Here is a 22,966-nt window from a genome sequence, read left to right as displayed (position 1 = left end):
CCATAGGGGCCAAGCCTGCCCCCCATTCCAAATCATAGGGCACTCATTCCTGTGGCGTGTCCACAGAACATGTCAACATGTCCCACGTTGTGTGTGTGTGTGACATCAGCATGCTGCGGGGTATTCGCACATGCCATGCTGTCGTCTTGTGGCCCCGGGGCCCCTTGATCACGGGGGCAAGGTGGTGCAAGTGCAATAGTCTATCTAGAAGGGTGGATAGGTAAAGTTAAAGAGACCCCTGACCATTAGGTCCAGTTGTGACCGACTCTGGGGTTGTGGCGCTCATCTCGCTTTATTGACCGAGGGAGCCGGCGTACAGCTTCTGGGTCATGTGGCCAGCATGACTAAGCCGCTTCTGGCGAACCAGAGCAGCGCATGGAAACGCCATTTATCTTCCCGCCAGAGCGGTACCTATTTATCTACTTGCACTTTGACATGCTTTAGAACTGCTAGGTTGGCAGGAGCAGGGACTGGGCAACAGGAGCTCACCCTATCGCGGAGATTCGAACCGCCAACCTTCTGATCGGCAAGTCCTAGGCTCTGTGGTTTAACCCACAGCGCCACCCGCGTCTCTGAAGGGTGGATACTTGCCGTCAACAGAAGCTTGCTGAGTGGGCTTCTCACCTGCAGACGCTTGCTTTTTCACCAACCTACTTTTCTCCTTAAGTCACATAGCAACAGCTAACTTGCAAGTCAAAAATCTCAGCCATCGTCAATAAGATGAGGCATGCCACATGCCGGACAGCACATTCCTGTGATTTAAAAACAAAAGAAATCAAGCCCCTATCAGACCATATTTCCTTTTGAAACACAGCATGAGGATAACTGAGGGTTTTAAATCATAGGAGTTGCCATGTAGAAAATAGAAGCAATGGTGTGATTTGGTATAGATGCATGGAGTTGGTTTAATAGCGTTTGCTATTAAGGTAATGCATTCCATAGGATTTGAAATCCTTTAAAACGCCCTTGAATTCTGAGCAAAGGGGCATTTGGCTTAGCGTCACAGAGGAAGTGATACACACAATGACTTCCTTTGTACCCAGATGGCATTCTGAAGTCCTTTGTGACACTGGTTATTAAATCTGTTCAGATCTTCTTTAAGCAACCTATCCCTGAACTAAACTCTTTCATGTTTGACATAGCAATAGACAAGCATTACAAAAGTAAATAGCAACAAGGTTGGCCTCTTTTTTTTTTGGCATTGTGTTAAAGTAACATTGTCTAAATGGGTTACTTTGGCTTTAAATAATAGACCTAGTAACTGGCTTTATTTGCTCGCCGGGTACATGTGGTTTCACATACCATTCTCCACTTTCAATGGGGCAGATAAGGTATCAACACAATTAAAAGTGAAAAATAATCTGTCTGCTTTGCCAGTGGTGAATGCTCAGAGAACACACACTGATACAATAGATTTTGAATAATTTATACGAGGCGTCTTTTTTTTCTTCCTCTTTCCTTCTCGCAATCTGTAAATGAGGACACCTAATGCGACATGGCCAGGATGATACTCTATCCATCTTCCGTTAAGATAAGAAGATGTTTGGCGGGGGGGGGGGTTCAGGGGAGAGGGAGGAGCTTTTCAGTCAAGTCTGGTTTTGTGCTGAGCAAAGGGGTGGGTGGGTTGGGGTGGAAACCGGCAGGAAAAAAAAAAGCAAGCTTCTATTAATCAGGATTTGCATTTGCAAACTGATAAAAGAAGCAGCAAAGTGAAAATTTCAAAACGCCAAATTAATTTGGCTCCTAGCGCTGCTCCTTCATTCAGTAAATTAAATACGAAGCGCTGGCACTCTCCCGATGAAATGTTTGGTGGGTGGCATGCTAGAAGGAACCACTGCTATTTTTTTCTTCTTCTCTCCACCCCCCCTCCTGGTAGCCCAATGAGTCAGTGTGTCTGGCTGCTAACCAGAAGGTTGGTAGTTCGAGTCCACCCAGGGACAGCTGCGGACAGGATTCCTTCATTGCAGGGGGTTGGACTAGATGACTCTGAGTACCCCTACTGTTCTAGGTTTCTGTGCAGGCCATAGTAAAACAACACCTTTTTGCTTGCTGAGTGTATTTGATTTTGCATGGCAAGGATAATAGCCTTGCAGAGTGTGTGTGTGTGCGCGCGCGCAGCTCCAGTGCTCCTATCAAAGAGGATTTATACGGGTGCTATAGCGCCCATTAACACTAATGAGAATTGTTCATGTAAATTCCTTATGCCTCACAGGCATAATCTATCCCTCGTAAGAGTGCTCAACACTAATAAATAGAGCAAAATGTGGGCAAATGGGTCCTTTAAAAAAATGTAACATATGAGACTTCATACCCTGATGGCTATTAATTTAAAGGCATTATATCATTTCAATTATTGTTATTATAGATAATAAATTATGTGTTCTCTCTTGGCATGGGCAGTTTTCCTGGAAGAGAATTTCAGATATACAAACCAATATTGTGGCTCCACCATGGGTTGCAAAAGTGGGTTTGGAGAAATTTGGGATGGGGTGCTGCAAGGCAGAGTGAGCTGGGACCCACATGGAGGTACAATTTCTGGGAAGAATTGGCAGGCGGGAGAATAGTTCCGTAACACCTCTCTTTGCTTGCAGATTCTCTTGAGCAAATGGTGTCTTTTTAGTCCATTCCTACCCACCTTGCTTTTTTAGCCTATCCGCTCCCAGCTAATCTCTGAAACCAGGAAAAATGTCCTGGAAAATAGCTAAGGGGAGAATCAGCAGACATAGGAAGAGTTAAACACTCCCTTTTCCCACCTGTCAGTTTTTCACCTGCAAATATTTCTTCATTGCAGTACATCAGGAAATACAAGCCTGGGAACACATGTTTCCCACAATCTCTTTAATAGCCTTGCCTTAATTAATTAATTAATTAACACCCACTGCCTCACCCTAAGGTCCCAGGGCAGGTTTCAGCAATTTAAAATACAACATTTTAAAAAAAAACTTAAATCAAAGTAATGAAAAATATCTTCTAATCTCAATAACATCTAATAAAAAGTAACCATTAATACAATTTGAATTGTATTATTTCGGTCACAGACCAGTTCCAGCCCACATACAATATCAAGGAAGTCATAAAACACGATAGGGATACATTTGAATTTGCAATTAGGTATAAGCGGTAGAATACAGATATAGCAACAGTTTAAAAATATATAAATTAAAGGTCACTAAAATATAACCTAAAATTATCATTTAAGGCCTTAATCATTATGATAGCACAGCTTGTTCCCTAAGTTTTATGGCAATCGCACAAAATTTGGCTACCCTTAATGCGATCCCATTCATACAATTGCTTATCTTGTATTCAGATTTCCAATCGTTATGCATTATAAACCTCAAAGGTCATTTTCTAAAAAGAGATTGCTTTTCCCATATCGTGGGATGCTTTAATGAGATACCCTCTCATCAACAGTGGGCTTTCAAAATAGTGGTAAGAGCCATTGACTGCCCCTCAGCCTAACCCACTTCACAGGGTTATTGTGGGGATTAAATGAGGAAGGTGAGTACCATGTATGCCTCCTTGAGCTCCTGGGGGGCAGGGGAAGTGGGATATAAATTCAAGAAATAAAATAAATAAGGGCTGTCCCATTCCCTTGCTTGGAATTAAGCCAAGGGGAACTGAGCAGCAGAGGCCAAGCGAAATTCTTCTGTGCATTTTTACTTCTGCTTAGTTGTATGGTGTTTCCCCACCATTCCATTCCGTTCTCCTGGCACCTTTCCCTTGTTTGTGTACTCTTCCTTCCTGCTTGCCGGCTGGCAACTTCAGCTCATAACATCGTAGAGTTGGAAGGGAACCCGGGGGTCATCTAGTCCAACCCCCCTGCAATTTAGGAATCTAAACTTGCAGCATTCGTGAGAGGTGTTCATCCGACCTCTGCTTAAAAACCTCGAAGGAAGGAGAGTCCACCACCTCCCGAGGGAGTCTGTTCTCCCGTCTAATACCTCTGTCAGAAAATCCTTCCTGGTGTTAATGTTGTGATAAGCATGGCATATTCACTGCTGACAGTCAAGTGAAATACCTCACCCAATATAGAAGAGAGGTGGGTGAGAGATCCAAAGGGTTCTATTCAATATTAGTCATACTCTCAGTAAGGTAAAGGTAAAGGGACCCCTGACCATTAGGTCCAGTCGTGGCCGACTCTGGGGTTGCGGCGCTCATCTCGCTTTATTGGCCGAGGGAGCTAGCGTACAACTTCCGGGTCATGTGGCCAGCATGACTAAGCCACTTCTGGCGAACCAGAGCAGCGCACGGAAACGCTGTTTACCTTATCTATTTGCACTTTGACATGCTTTAGAACTGCTAGGTTGGCAGGAGCAGGGACTGAACAACGGGAGCTCACGCCATCGCAGGGATTCGAACCGCCGACCTTCTGATCGGCAAGTCCTAGGCTCTGTGGTTTAACCCACAGCGCCACCTGCGTCCCCCATACTCTCAGGAGACCCACTGAAATTAATGGACAGGACTAAGTCACTTGCCTTACTCACATCCTGTCCAGGAGGCGGTTCTGCCTGTCAGCTTCCTCCATCTCGGTGTTGCCCTTATAGGGAAGAGGATGGGAGCAAATTAGCTCTGCCTGACATTGAGTTGTGTCAAATACTAGTCCTACCCATTGAAAGTTACTGAACCTGGCTTACATCCATTAATTTCAATGGATTTGCTCTGAGGAGGACTGGCATTAGGTTAACCTATTGGCTGTGGCTCCATCTACTATTGGCCTCCCTGCTTTCTGCCCTCTAAGGCCTACCAAGGGCAGGGCCGGCCCAAGACATTTGGCACCTGATGGCAAGTCACAAAATGGCGGCCCAGCACCACACCAGGAAAAAAGGGGTGAGTGAAGAACTACATCAAGAACAAGGGAGGAATAAAGATCTACTTCAGGAGCCAGTCCTCGCCATGGGATGCGACCTTTATTCTTTTGTGCTAAACTATAAGTTTGATTTTGTTTCTTACAATTTATCTTATAAAAGGCAATCTTTTTTATTTTCAGTACATAAGATATAAATACAAACAAAAGCAAATTTTAAAATATCAGAAATGACAGAGGGGGCCACATATCCATTTTCTTTTCAACAAAATCAGAAGCTGTGAGGAGCCACCCATTAGTGGAAACATTTAAAAAGTCCATGTTTCCCACACTGTTGTCTCCAGAAGGCGCTAGAGGTTTGTTGTATTCATAAAAATGATAAAGTCCCACCACACAGTATAAAAATGCTTTGGATCTTCTAAGTCTTTGGAAACCTTTATATTGTGAGTCACCTTTTCTGCAGTTGCCAGTTCCGTACACTGGAATATTTGCATGGAAGTAATTTTGTTGATTTAAAGCAAAGGGACAAATGCATGTCTCCCTCTGTTGTTCATGAATTTGCAACCACGGGGAACAGGAAGACATCAGTACTCGCCTATCCAACCTCTTCCTGTAAGTGAGAGGGGCCTTCTCATTTTCCTTCTTGAGCAATTGTAATTGAGCAATTGTAATTAAATTAAATTAAAAGGGTTGCCTGGGTCTCGTAGCCTAAGAGGACAACTGTTGAACAGGTGACCTATAAATGCAAGTCAAATGGGTCGAGTATCCCTTCTTGTAATGATTATATAGTGGGTTTTGTTCCCTGTGTTCTGTGGATAGGGTGGCTCATTTCTTTTTTAAATGTTTTCTTGCCTGACTTCCCTATAATATCAGCAACAGCACGGACTTAGTTCCAAATATCCCCTTTGCACAAGCTGGAGGCTCTTCCATTCATGCAAGTTGGGTGTCTCCGATTACCATTAATTATCTACCCCCACCCACAGCTGCAGCCCCCATATTTGTACTGCACACCTTTCTGGAGGGTCCTCCAGATCTCAGCAGCATCTTTTATAGGGCTTCAGTGGGAAGGAGGAGAACCTCAAATGGTTCGTGGAATTCAAGCCATGGTATTTGTTCAGAAGGACTAAATCCTCAGTTCAGACACAGATGAGCAAGAAGAAATTATTTTATCAGATAACTGAAATATACTCGGAGTCGAGAATGGATTTAATGCTCTTTATTCAGCTCATAGTGGTGAGAAGGAATGGAAGTACCCTCAGAATGTCTGCTTTATATACATTATTTACACAATGGGCCCCATGTGATTGGCTAATTCCGGGATTCTCCTGTAGGCCAATCAGGTTGCGGATTCACTTCCACCTGGAGCTGGATTGGGTGGCTTCTGTGGACCAATCAGACTGCTGCGTTCTGAATCCTGTTGTTCTAGGACCAATCAGACTGCTGCAAATTGGATCCTATTCAACTCAGTACATAACAATAACCTTTCAGAATTAAAAAAGACCTGAGAAGTCACATTTAATTTTATTTGATACCTTGCTATAGATTTATTGTGCATGGGTTGAATCTTGCTTAGTTGTGAAGCCCTGAAAACAATCATTTTGGGATCCTTAAATGGCCAAACTAATCCCTAAAATTAGGAAGGTGCCAGCACTGAGATGATCTCTTCTCCCTGCCTCCACTGCTTTGCACAACAGGTATTTCACTCTGAAATTTTTGCTGTGGGTTCAGACCTGTCACATGGCTTTCATTCCTTAGTCCATAGCCATTGCGCTTCGGTTGAACTAACTGTCAGCTGCCTCTTCATCTTTGCAGTGATCAAATAGTTCCCCTTTCTGGTTTTAAAAATACGTGGCGTTATGAAAAGTAAAAGGCCACTGTGTGGCTCCATAATTTAAATACAGGCAGGCATCCTATTGCAGTTAACTGTCTTGCTTTGTTTGCCAGTCGAGAGAATCCATTGTTTACAAAGTTTATTGCTGAATTCAGAACTGGGTCTTTCTATTTCTTAAAACAATAAAATAAACTAACTAGGGTGTTATAACGTTAATGTTCTGCGATTGACATATAAAGCCTTGCAACCAGATTATCTCTGGGAATGTCTTTCCCTGTATACCTCTGCCTGGTCGCTTTGATCCTCAGGAGAGATGCTCTTCGTTTTATGTCCACTCAGACATGAGTGTATTGGCACCTTCTCTTTGGGATTTGCTCCCAATGAACATAAGGCAGGCACTTAAAGTATTAGCATTTCAGCACCCGGTTAAAACTCACCAGTTCATCCAGGCTTTCTTTCAGGAGTGATTTGTTTTGGGTTTTGTACTTTGTACTTATGTATTTTGTACTTATTTCTGAGTGTGAATTTATTGTTTGTTTTCTTCTGTTCACCACCATGATATGTTTTTTTTTCCCTTCCTCTTTATGTTGCTGGTATCCAAATGTCTGCAAGCAAACAAACAAGATTTGCCCTGGTTCATACATTCAGCCAGGTGGCATTAAAATAACCTAGGTGATGCTGCCGCCATGTGAATCAATGCCTGGTCACCTGGAGGCGTCAACAAAATGGAAATTCATGCAATGTACTTTTAGTTTAGCACTAATGCAGAGGTCCTGGGTTGTGCCACAAGCTATCTTCCTGATGGAGGGGCGATTTTCGTTGTTCCTCTACTAAGCTCTTGCAGAATGCCCCCCCCCCCCAAAAAAAAGACACACGATATATGAACCTTTCTTTTTTCTTCTATTTTCTGAATCCTTGCTCTGTGTACTGGGCTACATTCCCCCTACTGGTAAATAGCATTGTTTATTTTTGATTAAACGGTATTTACCATGTTGTGAAGTCATCATATTAGATGCTGAATATTTTATAAAGCCTTGAAGGTTATCAAAGCTAGTCATAGTGTTGCATGCATTTCAGTCACTTCGCAGAGTAACTTTCGACATGATGAGAGGTTTCATTTCATTCCTTTCTTTCCTTCTGCTTGATTGCAGGGTTTTTTCCGCAGGAGCATTCAGAAGAACATGGTTTATACATGTCACCGAGATAAGAACTGTGTTATTAATAAAGTCACTAGGAACCGCTGCCAGTACTGCAGACTACAGAAGTGCTTTGAAGTGGGAATGTCCAAAGAATGTGAGTTGCTTGTAGAAATTGTCTCATTTTACTTATCTATATCTATATATTTGGATTACAGTGGCGGTCATGGGGATGTGGCTTCCTAATCAGACATATTGGGGTCAGAAATTCGTGTGGATGCTACTTTGAATATCTCTTCCTTAAAACAAATGGAAAAAAGGGCCTTTTTAACATCATATAGCACATGTCTACATGGGGATTTGTCTAAACCACTGAGTCTCTTGGGCTTGCCGATCAGAAGGTTGGCGGTTTGAATCCCCACAATGGGGTGAGCTCACATTGCTCTGTCCCAGCTCCTTGCCAGCCTAGCAGTTTGAAAGCACGCCAGTGCAAGTAGATAAATAGGTACTGCTGTGGCAGGAAGGTAAACGGTACTTCTGTGCGCTCTGGTTTCCGTCACAGTGTTCCATTGCGCCAGAAGCGGCCACATGACCCATAAAGCTGTCTGTGGACAAACGCTGGCTCCCTCGGCCTGAAAACGAGATGAGCGCCACAACCCCATAGTCGCCTTTAACTGTCTTTTTTTTTTTTTACCTGGTTGGAGCCCTTAAATGGTTGTGTCGAATCCCTGCAAAACTACACAGCAACTCTGTTCCCAATCCAAACAGCAGGATCATAGTAGGGCTACCATGTGTTGTGCAGCCCGCATGAATGAATCATGTGCAAGTCTCATACACCTCACTGTTTGTGGGGACTGCTTCCTGTACATCTAGCTGAGCACTTGCATTATGACCAAGCAGCCTGGTATATATTTTTTTCTGTGGATGAGCTCGTAAGAAAAACATATTTCTTTGTGTACACACACACACACAATCCGGAAGTTCAGTGTTACATGTTCATCTATGAGAAAGAAATATGTTGATAATAAACATGCAGATTGAAGAGAAGCTTAAAAAGAGAGCTCTCAAATGATGAAATAACCGAGCCCATGCAAAATTAGAACAGAAGAAGGTGCCTGTTAGCAAAGACCAGTGAGCAAGCAGACATGTGCAGAGTCAGAAGCAAAAATAAATACTGATGTACAAGTGTCAGGACAAAAGGTGGGATGGAGAGAGTCAGGGGTGCCAACCTAAATAAAATATTGGGGGGGGCAGGTAAGCCCCGCCCTGCATAATCGATCACATGATGCTGTGTGCGCACACCATTTGAATGGGAATGCCAATCAATTTTGTGGGGGCCCGGTTCCCTCAAATATTTTATTATAGGGGCTGAAGGCCCCATGGCCCCTAGGAGTTGGCTCCTCTGGAGAGAGTCATGAAATGTTTGTCCAAATAACCTTTGACGGTGCCATGGAATAAAGTTGACAGAATACAGTGAGATGGCCTTTTCTTGCCTAGGTTCCATGCTGCATGACATTGCAGTAGTACCTGTAGATATGTACACAGCTAGCAGGGAATTTCTAACAGGAAATTCAGTGCCTACATGCCAACTGAATTAGAGCCAGAAAAGGGCCTCTGAGGTGGGAGAGGAGGAAAAGAGGGGAGATATCAGCATTCTTGCGTGATTTCCAAGATATGCAGAAGTGCCAAAGTCCCCCCCCCCCCAAAAAAAAAAATCCTTAAAAATTGTGGTGGGCTCCTCTGCCCAATGAAGAGCGACTACAGTGGTGCCCCACAAGACGAAAGGGTTTTCCGTCTGCAGAGGCGCTTCGCAAGACGAATTTCCCTATGGGCTTGCTTCGCAAGACAAAAAATGACGAAAAAATTGAATTATTATTTTTTGCTCCAAAACCCCTTATTCTGAATCGCTAAGCTGCTAAAAGCATTTTAGCAGCAAAACCGCTAATCCCCCCCCTTAAAAAGCCGTTTTTAGCCCTTTTTTACCCAATAGCGCTAATAGCGCTACTACGTCAATGGGCTTGCTTCGCAAGACGAAAAAATCGCAAGACGAAAAGACCCGCAGAACGGATTCTTTTCGTCTTGTGAGGCACCACTGTATATACAATAACTTCTAAGAGCCATGACATGTTGCACGTCAGATGGAAAAGAAAAACAGTGAATTGACGGACAGTGCGGAGCGACTTAAACATCCTGGCATTGTCTAGCTGCAACCCTGAAAAGGAGCAGTCCTATTAGGGGCTGAGGACATGTTGCAGCCTTTCACAGCTTGTGAATGTCAGAAAATGCCATCGGAACATAAGAAAATCTCAGCTGGATCAAACCAAAGGCCCGTCTAGCCAGGCTTTCTGTTCTGAAAGTGGTCAGCCCATCAGAAGCCCACAGGCAGGAGGACATGAGTGCAATAATCCTTCAAGCCAGGCTTTTACCTTTTATATACCTCACCAGTGGCACCCTGTACAACACTAAAATTCAGCACCCCACTTCTCATGCCACATTCTACAGCTTTGTTTTGGCGCCCCCTGCAGCTCGGCACCCAGCGTGACCACACCAATTGCACCCTACTAAAGCCACCTCTGACCTCATAGTGGGTCAGCTACAGAACATTTTGATCGTAAGGTGCATTGCAAGGTGCATATTGCTGAGTTTATATTTTATCTGTGCTTGAGTCTTAAGAGGTGAGATTTCTAACCAGGCTGTAATGTACACCGCTAAACTAATCTTAAGCATCTGTGTTTCTTCAATTGCCTGAAACTCCTCAGTTAGAATACAGTGCTGCAAACTTAGATGCGAAAGCAAAGCAGGTCTTAAACTCTTGTCCTGTGTTTACAAGCGCCAGAATCAGAAGGAATCTGAAAAGCAAGATGCCCAGAGTGTGTAACAAGATCTTCCGTGCACCTGCATTGAAAAACAAGGCTGTAGTAGAGGCAGGAATACAGCCGTTGCCTGTATAAATTACTTTTTGAACTCTAGCTGTCTCGTAGCAGAATTTTGGATGGTGGGTGTCAACTTGGAGTCCACATAAAATATTTAGTTGATAATTTTTCAGTTACAAGAGTTGGCAGGGAAGCAGAGTAATAAAAGTGCAGCCATTGATATCTTCTGGGTGCAAATAAGGGCAATGCAACATTAGTATGAAACACAGTACGAGGTTACTGTGATGTTATTTTTGTTTATTCGTTTTTTATTTACTAAATTTAATTGGCTGCTTTTTTTACCAAGGCAACTCAAAGTGACTTGCGATATGTGATGATGATGATGATGATAATTTTTTTACACCTACGCAAAAGAAAAACAAATATCTAAAAGACAATCTTATTTTTAAAAGGCAGGATTAAAACATCCTACCCACTGAAGGAGTCCACAGATAAGATATTAAAAACATGAAAGTAATGCCTGCATGAGAAATTAGTCATTTGCAAAGTGTTCCTAACGAGCAATTTTAAAAAACTAGCGTTCCAGAATGAATTGAGTGGTATCAAACTTAAGTTTTACTCATAATAGACCCATTATAATTAATGAACGTGACTTCAGTTCAGCCCAGTTTCAGTAGGCCTACTCTGTGTAAAGCCTAGTTAAATACCGGCCACTGTTTTTGGTTATTCCCTTAGGAAAGCGTTTCTACAAAAGCCACTTCAGCTGTGTGTGTGCGCGCGCATGACGTCTCCCTCCCCTTCCTGCCGTTCTGTTCACAAAGTGCTTGATTGGCTGCAAGCGCATTTCCCCGTACAACATGAGTGCCACAAACAAAGGACAAGAAGATGTTCCCAAGGCTCTGCAGGGAAACAAGCCTATGTTGCTGAACCAGCCCCCAATGGGCAAGTTAATCATGGTGGACAACATTAATAGCAACCCAAATGCCTGCTCCTAAGGGCAGGGAATGAATGAACGCCCAACCAGAGCTGTGCGAACTTGTCTGCGTATCCATTACTGTTTGGGTTCTCTGTATGTTTTACGGAGAAGATACTCGCAGCCTTGCGGCCAGAGGCTGCCCTTTTAGTCGGTTTCAGTGGAAAGCAGCTGCGTCCGTAAATACTGTACCCGCCTCCTCCTGCCAGTCCCTGCCATGGATAGGAATTTAAAGGCATCCATGAGTATAATGTGATTGTGAAGAGCAGCAAACCCTGTTTCTTTCACTAACTAGCGGTTTACTTTCAAATAGGTAAATGATGAGCTGCAATTAATTCAGAGATTTGTAGCGGAATAATTATTCTCTTTGAACGTATCCAGGGATTTTATGGCCCTTTTTACTGTAGGGGTTCCTCCCCCCCCCCCCCCACTGCTCTGCAGAGCTAATGAGCCAAGACTGATGGCAGATGCAGATTTGAATTTTTCTCTTTGGATTAGTGTCCAGTCCTCAAGTCCAGATTGAGGCAGGCGCTGTATTATGCTAGGAGAAAAGGCAGCCACATTGCACCAGGACTGTACTTGTGTGCCTTCAGGTGGGATGGCCATTTTCTTTCCTTTTACCTTTTCTAGATACACTCCTGATGGAAGTTACAGATCAAAGCACCAGGTTAGGGACGCTTGTCCTATATAATTCGAAGGTAAATAATAAATAAATAAATAAATAAATAAATAAATAATTTATACCCTGCCCATCTGGCTGAGTTTCCCCAGCCACTCTGGGCGTCTCCCAATCAAGTGTTAAAAACAATACAGAATTAAATATTAAAAACTTCCCTGAACAGGGCTGCCTTCAGATGTCTTTTGAAAATAGGATAACTGCTTATTTCCTTCACATCTGAAGGGAGGGTGTTCCACAGGATGGGCGCCACTACCGAGAAGGCCCTCTGTCTTGTTCCCCATAACCTCACTTCTCACAAGGAGGGAACCACCAGAAGGCCCTCAGCACTGGATCTCAGTGTCCAGGCTGAACTTTGGGGGTGGAGACGCTCCTTCAGGTATACAGGACCGAGGCCGTTTAGGGCTTTAAAGGTCAGCACCAACACTTTGAATTGTGCTCGGAAACGTACTGGGTGTTATGTGGTCCCGGCGGCCACTCCCAGTCACCAGTCTAGCTGCTGCATTCTGGATTAGTTGTAGTTTCCAGGTTACCTTCGAAGGTAGCCCCACGTAGAGCGCATTGCAGTAGTCCAAGCGGGAGATAACTAGAGCATGCACCACTCTGGTGAGACAGTCCGTGGGCAGGTAGGCTCTTAGCCTGCGTACCAGGTGGAGGTGGTAGACAGCCGCCCTGGAGACAGAATTAACCTGCGCCTCCATGGACAGCTGTGAGTCCAAAATGACCTGGTCCTTCAGGGGCACGGTTACCCCATTCAGGACCAGGGAATCCCCCATACCCGCCCGCCCCCTGTCCCCCCAAAACAGTACAGGTTGATAGATAAAAGCATGGTTTAGGCTAGGGCTGGACGAGATCAACTTTTCAACATCTCAATGTTATGACCAGCCAAACATCGCAATGTTGAAAAGTGGAGGGAGAAACAAGCTGCATTGGCCTCGACCCCTCAGGCTGAAACCACCACTCCTACCAGTCAGTGCCCAGCAAAGGGAGGAAGAAGGCAGCGGAGAAAGTAAGGCGCAGGCAAACCCCACCTGCGGTGTACAGCTGGTTGAAGGCACCATTGCACTCTGGCCCTCAAATTGGCCCTGTATGTTGTATTGATACGTCAGCCAGGCCTAGTTTAGACCAAATTGAAATATATCTGTGCATTTCCCCCCCTGTGATTAAACATCTTTGCTCCTCTAAGGGTAGTGTTTAATAACCTTCTGTAAGCAGGTATCTTTATTTCTCTTACCTGCAAGACTCTCTCTCTCTCTCTCTCTCTCTCTCTCTCTCTCTCTCTCTCTCTCATCTTCCCAGTTTCGCTTTGCCTTCCATCTGCCAGTTTTAAGGTTTCAAAGCAACGACTCCAGTAAATTATTAATACCAAAATGAAACCCATGTTCTGCTGAGATGGTTATGTAATAGCAACAACGGCACCAAACTCATCTAATGATCTTTCCCTCCCGTGCCGTGTACAGCGAACTAATAGCTTGCGGGTTCATTTGCAACTCGTTTGGTTTCAGAAAAGCATTCTAGACAATTGAATAATCCTGCCGAAAGAAACAACCAAAGGGGTTTGAGCATCCTGCTCAGTTGCAGGGGTAGCTGCACCCCATGGGGTTTATTAATTTATTTATTTTCTTGTGTTTATATTCCACCTCCCCCGCCCCATCATAATGGGGCTCAATGTGGCATGCACACAATTTCCCAGGGACTGAGTGTACCCAGACCTGTTGAGCTTTCAACAAAGGAAGGGTCACCACATGCCTTCACATCGTACTTCGGTGTAATGGTTCTAGGGGTTGCTCGTGCGTAAGCCGGTGCAAGCACCTGGCTGGATTGCCTGAGTGAACCTTTTCTGTCCGGACAGCCACTCACCCGTGGCTGTCTCAATCGCTGGCAGAATCCGTCGGTGGGCGTTTCTTAAACTTCTTCCAGCAAAGAAGCTCTTTGACGCCTAGTCTCCTCCTACTCTCTCTGCGCGAAAGCCTTCTGCGCAAGGAGGGCGTAGGCAGCGGAGGACCTCTACTCTCCCCGCTGGTCCCCGGCAAAGAGTCATGGGACCGCCTCGCCGCTTCCCCCATCTGCCCCCCTTCTCCACTGGTGCTACGCTGATTCTCTTCCCCAGAAGATTGGCTGCCTCTCCCAATCCCGGGACGCTCTCCGGAATCCCTCTGGATTTTGTTCTCTCCCTCCGGCACTGATGGCAGTTCCCTGACATCCGGGAAGGAAAACTCTGCTGTCCTCTACCTGATCACCCCATGCTGAAGAAGGCCTGTAGATGTAGAAGACGACCTTCTTCCACTGTGAATGGCAGGAAGTGTTGCAGTGCACTTCAAGCCGTAGGAGGGTCTTGTCACGGGGCAAGAGGGCATTGCATACATCTGATGGGGTACCACTCTGATACATCTCTCTGCATATATGTATATTTTAGGGGGTGGGAATGGTGGGAGGTTGAGCCCATTATGACAGCAACATAAACCCCACATTAAGGCTGCAATCTTGAACATGCTTACCAACAGTAAATCCTCTTGAACTCCATGGGTCTATGTTCAGAAGTGGGCAAGTGTAGAAAATGGTCATTTCCCCCTTCTGCCGTGCCTTATGACTAGCATCTTTTCAGAATTGCTAAAGAATAAAGTTGGGGTGGGAGGAAACCCAGAGACAAAGCTCAGGAAAACAGGATAGCAGATAGTAGAATCAAGAAGGAAGGAGCGATGTTTCTGAATTACTGCTGCACAGTCCAGAGTGGGGGGGGGGGCAGGGTGTTTGTCCTAGTGGAACGTGGTCCCAGGAGTACTTGAGGATTCTGAAAGAGGATGAAAAATATACGATTGCTACTGAGAGAAGGGGGTTAGGTTAGTTCTGGAACAGCTCCTTTCAGTTTTCCAGGCTTTGTGGGGCAGGGGAATGGAATTATTTTTAGTTTCTGACATTGATTTTTCATTTCCAACACACAGCCGTGAGACCCATCGTAGCAGAAACATGAGCTTTAGCGCTTTTTGGTTGAATCATCCTACTGATGCCTCCCATTTTGTGTGTGCCTTTTCGTTTTCTTTGTTGGGGTAGAGTAACATAAGGGAGATGCAACTAATAAGCTCGTACAAAGATTGATTACATGTCCTCAGCTGGAAGTTGCGCTAAGCCTTATTCTCTGAGGTATAACATCTGTGGTGAGCCTTTCACTGCTCTTCTTCTGCTGCATCCGTTTTTGACAAAATTATGCCCACTTCTTCTCTGGTTTGCTTTTCATTTGGAAATCCTTCTGTCCTTGCCAGCCATCCTGTATTTTGGTTAAGCTATATATTTTTAAGGAGCAGGCCAGTGCTGTGGTGCTTTTATTGTTGTTTTAATCTGTATTTTTAATAGATCTTTTTATATATTGTAAGTGTTTAATTACTTTTTAAGGATTGTCTTTTTTGTTTTTAGCTCCCCCCCCCCCCCCAATTTTGCCTGTGTTTTTCTATTTTTATCTGTAAGCTACCTTGAGTTCTGGTCTGGGGAAAATGGGATATCATTAAATATAACCATCATCATCAGTTCCACTTCTATTACTATTAAATTCCAAGAATCGTTACACTAGCATCCCAACTCTCGTTTTCTTCCAGGTCACATGTTGTTGCTTCAGTTTGACTAAGCAATAGGAAGGTCCACATTTAATATTTTTTAGAGAAAGAGGTGCAGCTCAGTGCTTTGCAAGCAGACCTTTTCAGTGACACATGTTCTGGTTTCATTCAGAATGTGCTGGGTTACTGCAATGCGCTCTACATGGGGCTGCCTTTGGAGACGGTCTGGAAACATCAGCAAGAACCCTTGTGGGTTCCTGATGACAGGACCACATTGCACAGATTCTGTACTGGTTACACGGGCTGCCAGTTTGTTTCTGGATGCAATTTAAAGGTTTGGTTTTGGTGTTTATAGCCCTAACTGGTTTGGGACCAGGTTATCTGAAGGCCTACCTGGGGCAATATGACCTGTTTTGAGGACCTGCTTTCTAGCTTATCAATGAGAAATGCCAGGAACAATTTTCACGGTGGTGGCCTTGTGTTCATGAAGTTCCTTTTCTCTTAAGAAATGTGTATAGTTCCATAATTGTTGATTTTAGAGAACTGTTTAAGGCATTCTGGCTACACTACAGTGGTACCTCAGGTTAAGTACTTAATTCGTTCCGGAGGTCCGTTCTTAACCTGAAACTGTTCTTAACCTGAAGCACCACTTTAGCTAATGGGGCCTACTGCTGCCGCGCTGCCAGAGCATGATTTCTGTTCTCATCCTGAAGCAAAGTTCTTAACCCGAGGTACTATTTCTGGGTTAGCGGAGTCTGTAATCTGAAGCGTATGTAACCTGAAGTATATGTAACCTGAGGTACCACTGTATTATTAATAGCTATGTATTCATTGCTACTGATAATTTTGAGGTATAATTTTAAATCTGATAGTTGGGAGATTTTCTACAGAATTTTGAACACCACCTTTTGAGGGCAATGTGCATTTATACATCTTACATAAATAAGCGATTGTGCTTATTTCAGTAACAGTACGGCGTACATATTTTTGTGGAGCGGATTATCGAAAGCTGCGATCTTGACAAGCCAGCTTACTGCGGTGGCTCTCTGCCATGTTTCAGCTCCTTTGGCTTCATTCCAAGATGCTAACCTTACGGCTTGGCTCTAAAAATAACATCCGATTGAAGTGTCTTCACTCTCTTGAACTGCGTTTTTTTAGATCTCATTTGGCAGTTCTTTCCTCTGAAATGTTCCGTATTTGATACAAAACCTGGGTATGTGTTGCTTAGGCGGAAACAAACAAAACAGGAAGTAGAATGCGAGCAGTGGAAAGGCAACTCTTAAAAATATCTGTTATAAGTGAATTATAATCCCTATATTTAGGATTTTAGAAGAATGGTCTATGTGTGTATATCCATGGCAATTATATATCCATGAGTTCAGTATATCCATGAGTTGAGTGGGGCTTACTCCCAGGTACGTATGTATAGGATTGCAGTTTAAGTGCTGCAGGTAACAGGAGAAAACTGACAGGGATCTCTGCAGTGAAATGTTTCGGTCCTATTAACTAGAGGATCCCAAATTTTTGGATTAAGTACAAGCCCTGTGTTTGATGTATCAATTACTCGGTTTGTGGTGCACTGCAAAACGTGAGTTTTCGCTGCAAAAAAACCTGCAAAACTTTGGCACAGGTTTGGAGGAGATTCCAGATTACGGGGTTCAAACTGTTATCTTATTTCTCCTCTTATCCCAGCTCTTTCCAGTGGAATCATTTGTGTGTGTTGCAGAAAAATAGCATAGGTTTTTTTGTTTTTTTTTAAAGATTTTCGTCCTAGTTCTAGTGAAAAGTCTATTAGTGAAGATTCTGAAACTGACTTTTAAAAGCTGTACTGTTCGGTCCTACAGGCAGTGCCAAAGGCTGGAAAATTGTTTCATTATCTCTAGGATTCTAGCTGTCCCAAATCTGTAACGGGTTGCCTATTGCAGGCACATTGCAGACTTGGCTAGGATATAGATCCACAATGAAGAGATTCTTTGCGTTTTCGAGACGCATGCCTAAATTTGGGAGTTGGAGCTAAATGGGATTCCGCTTGTCCCCTGGCAGAAAGTGCAGCTGAATGCAAACATGCTTTTACTGTGGATTACAGGCTTGGCTAGTCATCTGACAGGCACTTTTAATGGCGTCAGGAAGACATGCAAAGAGAAGCACACTGACCTACTTTTTCCCTCTTTACTTCATTTCTTAACCACTGCTCCAAGCAAATAAAATGTTAATAGAAAAACTCGTTGGAAAACTCAATACAACTTCAAGGAGCTTCTCTGTACTGCATGCTTCTTTTAAGAATTTGAGGTTTTCTCAGGGTAGTTCTGGAGTTCAAAGATAATCTGAACGCTTATATTCTCTCTGGGGAAGTGAGCTGCTTGCAGGACCGTCTCCTCCCCCCCCCAACTGCTTCAACAGCTTTAATGAGTGGAGTGATCTGCTTCAAGTTTTGCTAAATGATTTAGAGTGACTCTTCCTCAGGGATACCCTTTAGGAACCAATGATATATTAAGTGATCTAAATGTATTTTTGTGGCGCTTTCAGTAAGTTGGGTATCACTTTTCTCTCTATCCACATTTGGTCTCCTATTTACCAAGGGGGGAAAATGAGACTGAGGGTTTTCCTGTTAGTCCTACCCAGAGTAGACCTATTAAAGTTAATTAACCAGGATTCCCTGTTAATTCCTGAATGGATTCGGACTTTTTAGCTGAGCCTGTCTCCAGAGGAGGAGGGCAGGTAAAATAAGAAACATATGGACTCTGTTTATAAAGGATCTAAAATGCTTTTTTTAAAAATAAAATTTTATTGGTTTTCAATTTCAGTCAAACATTAACCTCATTATAACAATATCCATTTATAATACAATTATTAATACCAGTCATTCTACCAAATTATATAATTTAGTTAAAGTGGGGCCCCACTTGCTAGATTTGATGATTTTCTTTATTTCTGTGTTCCAAAATCTTATTAGTTTCAGTTACATTCTGGTCATAATCATAATTCCTCTTATAACAACTGCAGTATTCATAACTTCTATTCGTGTTGACACATTAAATGATTTATCAAATTTCAAGTGAGGAACTCAAACTATGTCCTTGTTCTTCCTGTGTGTGTCAAATATTCCATCCGTGGTGTTTCTTCCTATAAGATGTTATGTAAGATCCTGTAAGATGTTCCTCCTTGTAAGATGTTATGTCTTTCTTTCCTTGGTTGTTGCTGTTATCCGTCATGCTTTGGGCGGAGCTGATATCTCATTGTTGTTCCTGAAATTTCTCCATCGCTCTGCCCCACGCTTTGTTGTTTTGCACCAAGAACTTTTAACAACAGCTGCAAAAGTCACTCTGTCCCAGTAGATATTACCTGTTGTCACCATTTTACCTCTCAACCTGGGAAAAGGAGCGGTCTCTTGAACTGCAGCTGACTCAGTAAGGAACCTTATCAGTTCCTTGGCAGTTCACAGACTCCTTTCATCCTTCCTTCCAACTGAAGATATATGAGGAATTATCCTTCCAATTAAATTAAAATCCATGTTCTCTTAGTGTTATTCAGTTTGCTTAGTGTTATTCAGTTCGTAGATAATAAAGGATAGGGAAGAGTCAGCTCTAAGTTTCCATCGTAAACCTTTTGTAAAATAGAGCTTCCCTCCCCTTTTCCTTTTTTTTTTTACACATAGCTCCATTTGATGTTATATTCCATATTTATAATCCAATTTCTTCCATCTTCACTTGTGCAAATACAATTTGAACTAACATTCAGAGGAGGGTTGCCAAATCATAAATGTAGAGAAGAAAACTTTAAATAAAGAAACTGTAGGCTCCCCCGCCTACTGTCATTTGCACCAAATGAAGTCTCATCTCAAATTCCAAACCCTAAAGTCCTGTACTTTAGTCCAATTACGCTCTAATTAATTAATTACGCTTTTTAACGGCGGCGTTTGGAGGATTTTTGCCAGGCTTTTGTACTCGGTGCTTTTGTACTCAGTGCCTCCCTGTGCCACTCCCCCCCCCCCAATCCATGCCGGAGCAAGAGCCAGGTACCAAGATGAACTGCAGGTGAAGCTCGTTCCCCCAGTCCCTGGGAGGAATTTGCAAGGATGATTAGCTCTCAGTCACCTTTGTTTTTTCTTGGCCTACAATCTCCTGCTGTCATGGGGGCTGCCTCCATTAAGGTGGATCAGAACCGGAAGCTCCTAAAATACTTTTTGGAAGCCAGTGGACTGACAGCTGGCTTCCAAATTGATAGAGCATGAGACTCTTGATCTCAGGATCATAGGTTCAAGCCCCATGTTGGGCAAAATAATCCCGCATTGCAGGGGGTTGGATTAGATGACCCTCGTGGTCCGTTCCAACTCTATAAATTCTGTGGTTCTAAGTATCCTCATCTGCAGCTCAGTCCAGGCTACAGAATGTTTGCTTCTTCCCCCAAATGTTACTGTGCATCTAACCTTAAAGTTTTTACAACCTCTGGGTGGAAGTGAATTCCAAAAGTTGGGTAATGTTCACTGGAAATTTCTCCCTGAATGTTTTCTTGATCCAGGTTTTGCATAGAAAGGGCACTGCCAAGATGCTTCTTTCTTTCATAAATTTCTGCTTCAGACTTAGATATTTATTTTCGTCCCATTTCTCTATTACAAAACTACTAAATTACAATCATTTCTTCTTAATCACACATATCCATTTAGAATTCTTATTGTAAATCTTCATTAAAAATAATGGTCCTTACTTCCTGCAACCATTTAATTTGAAGAACTTTGCATCAAATTAACTCACAATAAAAACTTCAATTCTAATTAGTCATTACTTTTGTCTAATTCATTGCTCCTGGAACAGGGTCTTTACTGTAATATTTTAAGAATTTATCTGAGCTATGCTTCTTTACAGCCTTTCTCCCCGCCCCCCCCGCCCCCTTATTCATCCAGTGAGTTAGCTTAACAAATGTAATTAGGGTCCAACATGCGTATTCTTAATTCGTAATTTTGGGTTACTAATTTTTTTAGTAATGGGCTATCAATATTTTTTCATGAGACCAGTAAATCTAGAAAGTAGATCTGAATAATTATTAAGCCAATGAAACCAGTAATTAATGATTTCTAAAATACATGGATACAAACTAAGACTGCCAAGAGACTTAGCTTTGCTGGCTGTGGAGATCATGCACACATCACTTGCAACCTGCAACCTGTTTACAATTGTTCTTCATTCTTTTGGTAACCTTGCAGGGTAGGTTCCTACTATTTCCATTTTGCAGACAGAAAATTGAACTTGAGAAAAGTCCACAACCACTTACAGGGCAATGCTAGTTAGGCTTATTCAAGTCCCATTGAATTAAATGGGGGCATACTGCCAAGTAAGTGGGGTTAGAATTTAAGCCTTAATTGGCCAAGCCCAGCACTTTATCTAGTAGTTTCATTGGTGTGCAGAACTGTAGCCTAACTGTGTGGGATGGGGGATGCCAAAAAAACATTTACTTGAGTTTTCTCGTTGCTCTTTTAAAGCCAAATCTGTATTTATTTGTTATACAGTAAAAGTAAATCATTTAGATACTGAACTCTGCACAGATGGGGAAGTCTTAAGGATGGAGTTACAAGTGTTCCTGTTGTGTTTGTATATCCAAGTTCAAAGCAGAGGGAGGAATAATCTTTAGGGTTGTATTAAAATGACAGCCTGGACAAATAATGCATATTGACTAGGTAAGTTCTTCATGGGATTCCAAAACATGTGGAATGGTGTGTTGTACGGAGCTGCACCATTTGCCTCCGTACTGAGCATGCTAACTATGCAGTGAATGTCATGCAATTGCATAAATAGTCTATTCTCCAACACTGAAGTTAGAATGAAGACAACCATATTCTATTTTCCCCCCTTCCCCTTCTACTGTTCCACTTATAAGGTCTAAAAATAAACAAAAGCATTATCATGGACTCCCAGAAATCAGATAGTGGGACTGCATAAGGAAAACCAGATGTCAGATGACTGCGTGGAGACTGAAAAATGTTAAACACTGCTAAGGCAATTGGTATGACTTTTTGTGCTCTGAGTTCATAGTAGTTGCCTCCCATTCTATCCTAACAACAACCCAGTGAGGTAGGTTAGGGTGAGATTTGGTAATTGGCCCAAGATCATTTAGTATGCCTGACGATTCAGTGGGGATTTGAACCTAGTTTTGCTCACGTCTGGTCTGACAGTCGGAGACGCGGGTGGCGCTGTGGGTTAAACCACAGAGCCTAGGACTTGCCGATCAGAAGGTCGGCGGTTCGAATCCCCGCGACGGGGTGAGCTCCCGTTGCTCGGTCCCTGCTCCTGCCAACCCAGCAGTTCGAAAGCACATCAAAGTGCAAGTAGATAAATAGGTACCGCTCTGGTGGGAAGGTAAACGGCGTTTCCGTGCGCTGCTCTGGTTCACCAGAAGCGGCTTAGTCATGCTGGCCACATAACCTGGAAATGGTACACCGGCTCCCTCTGCCAATAAAGCGAGATGAGTGCCGCAACCCCAGAGTCGGTCACAACTGGACCTAATGGTCAAGGGTCCCTTTACCTTTACCTTAGTCTGACAGTCTACTCTACACAGCTCTCTGAAGACCCAGACTAGTTTATATGTTTACAGTAAGCAATCCTCATCATGCCTGCTCAGATGTAAGTTGTATTGGACTCAGTGAGATCAGAATTGCAGCCTTGAATGTAGTGTCATATTTCTGTATCTTTACATTTCATAAAAAAAATCGTAGCCCCCACATCCATATTTTTAAAACAAATAATGGTACACGAATGTGATCGTGCATGTCTGATTTGTGCGTCAGCTGGTGTGCGCAGTGAATAGTGGGTACACTTTCGCATTAAAACAACAAACTGACTTACTTCCATCGAAGGCAAATGACCTTTATTCATTAACTATGATAACATTATGTTCAGTAGCAATACGGAATACTGATTTGAAATTGAGCTGAAGTTATAGTTATTCTGCAGTACATAACATGGAGTGAATAATATCATCTCTCTCTTTTTTTAGAAATGAAAAATTACAGAAAAGGGTGTTGCTTCACTTCTTTCGGTGACAGCACTATTATTAGTTGTTGTTATGGTTAGACTTTATACCCTTCCATTCATCATAAATGAATTAACGACGTGTAACAACAGTGTAAAG

The 22,966-nt window shown here is 43.1% G+C and overlaps 1 protein-coding gene across 2 annotated transcripts in view; it reads left to right on the top strand.

Moving 5' to 3' along the window:
* Positions 1-22,966, top strand: part of RARB (retinoic acid receptor beta) — a 349,519-nt gene that overhangs the window by 288,072 nt on the left and 38,481 nt on the right. For both annotated transcript variants that reach the window (XM_083405281.1, XM_083405280.1), the window contains one exon: positions 7,790-7,931. In XM_083405281.1, the coding sequence (XP_083261407.1) occupies positions 7,790-7,931 (142 nt within the window). The remainder of the gene's footprint in view (positions 1-7,789; positions 7,932-22,966) is intronic.

This window comes from Podarcis tiliguerta (genome assembly GCF_965153285.1).
Source record: "Podarcis tiliguerta genome assembly, chromosome: 12".
Lineage (NCBI taxonomy): Eukaryota > Metazoa > Chordata > Lepidosauria > Squamata > Lacertidae > Podarcis > Podarcis tiliguerta.
The sequence above is the reverse complement of the archived record's forward strand: the minus strand, read 5'-3'. Positions and strand labels throughout refer to the sequence as shown.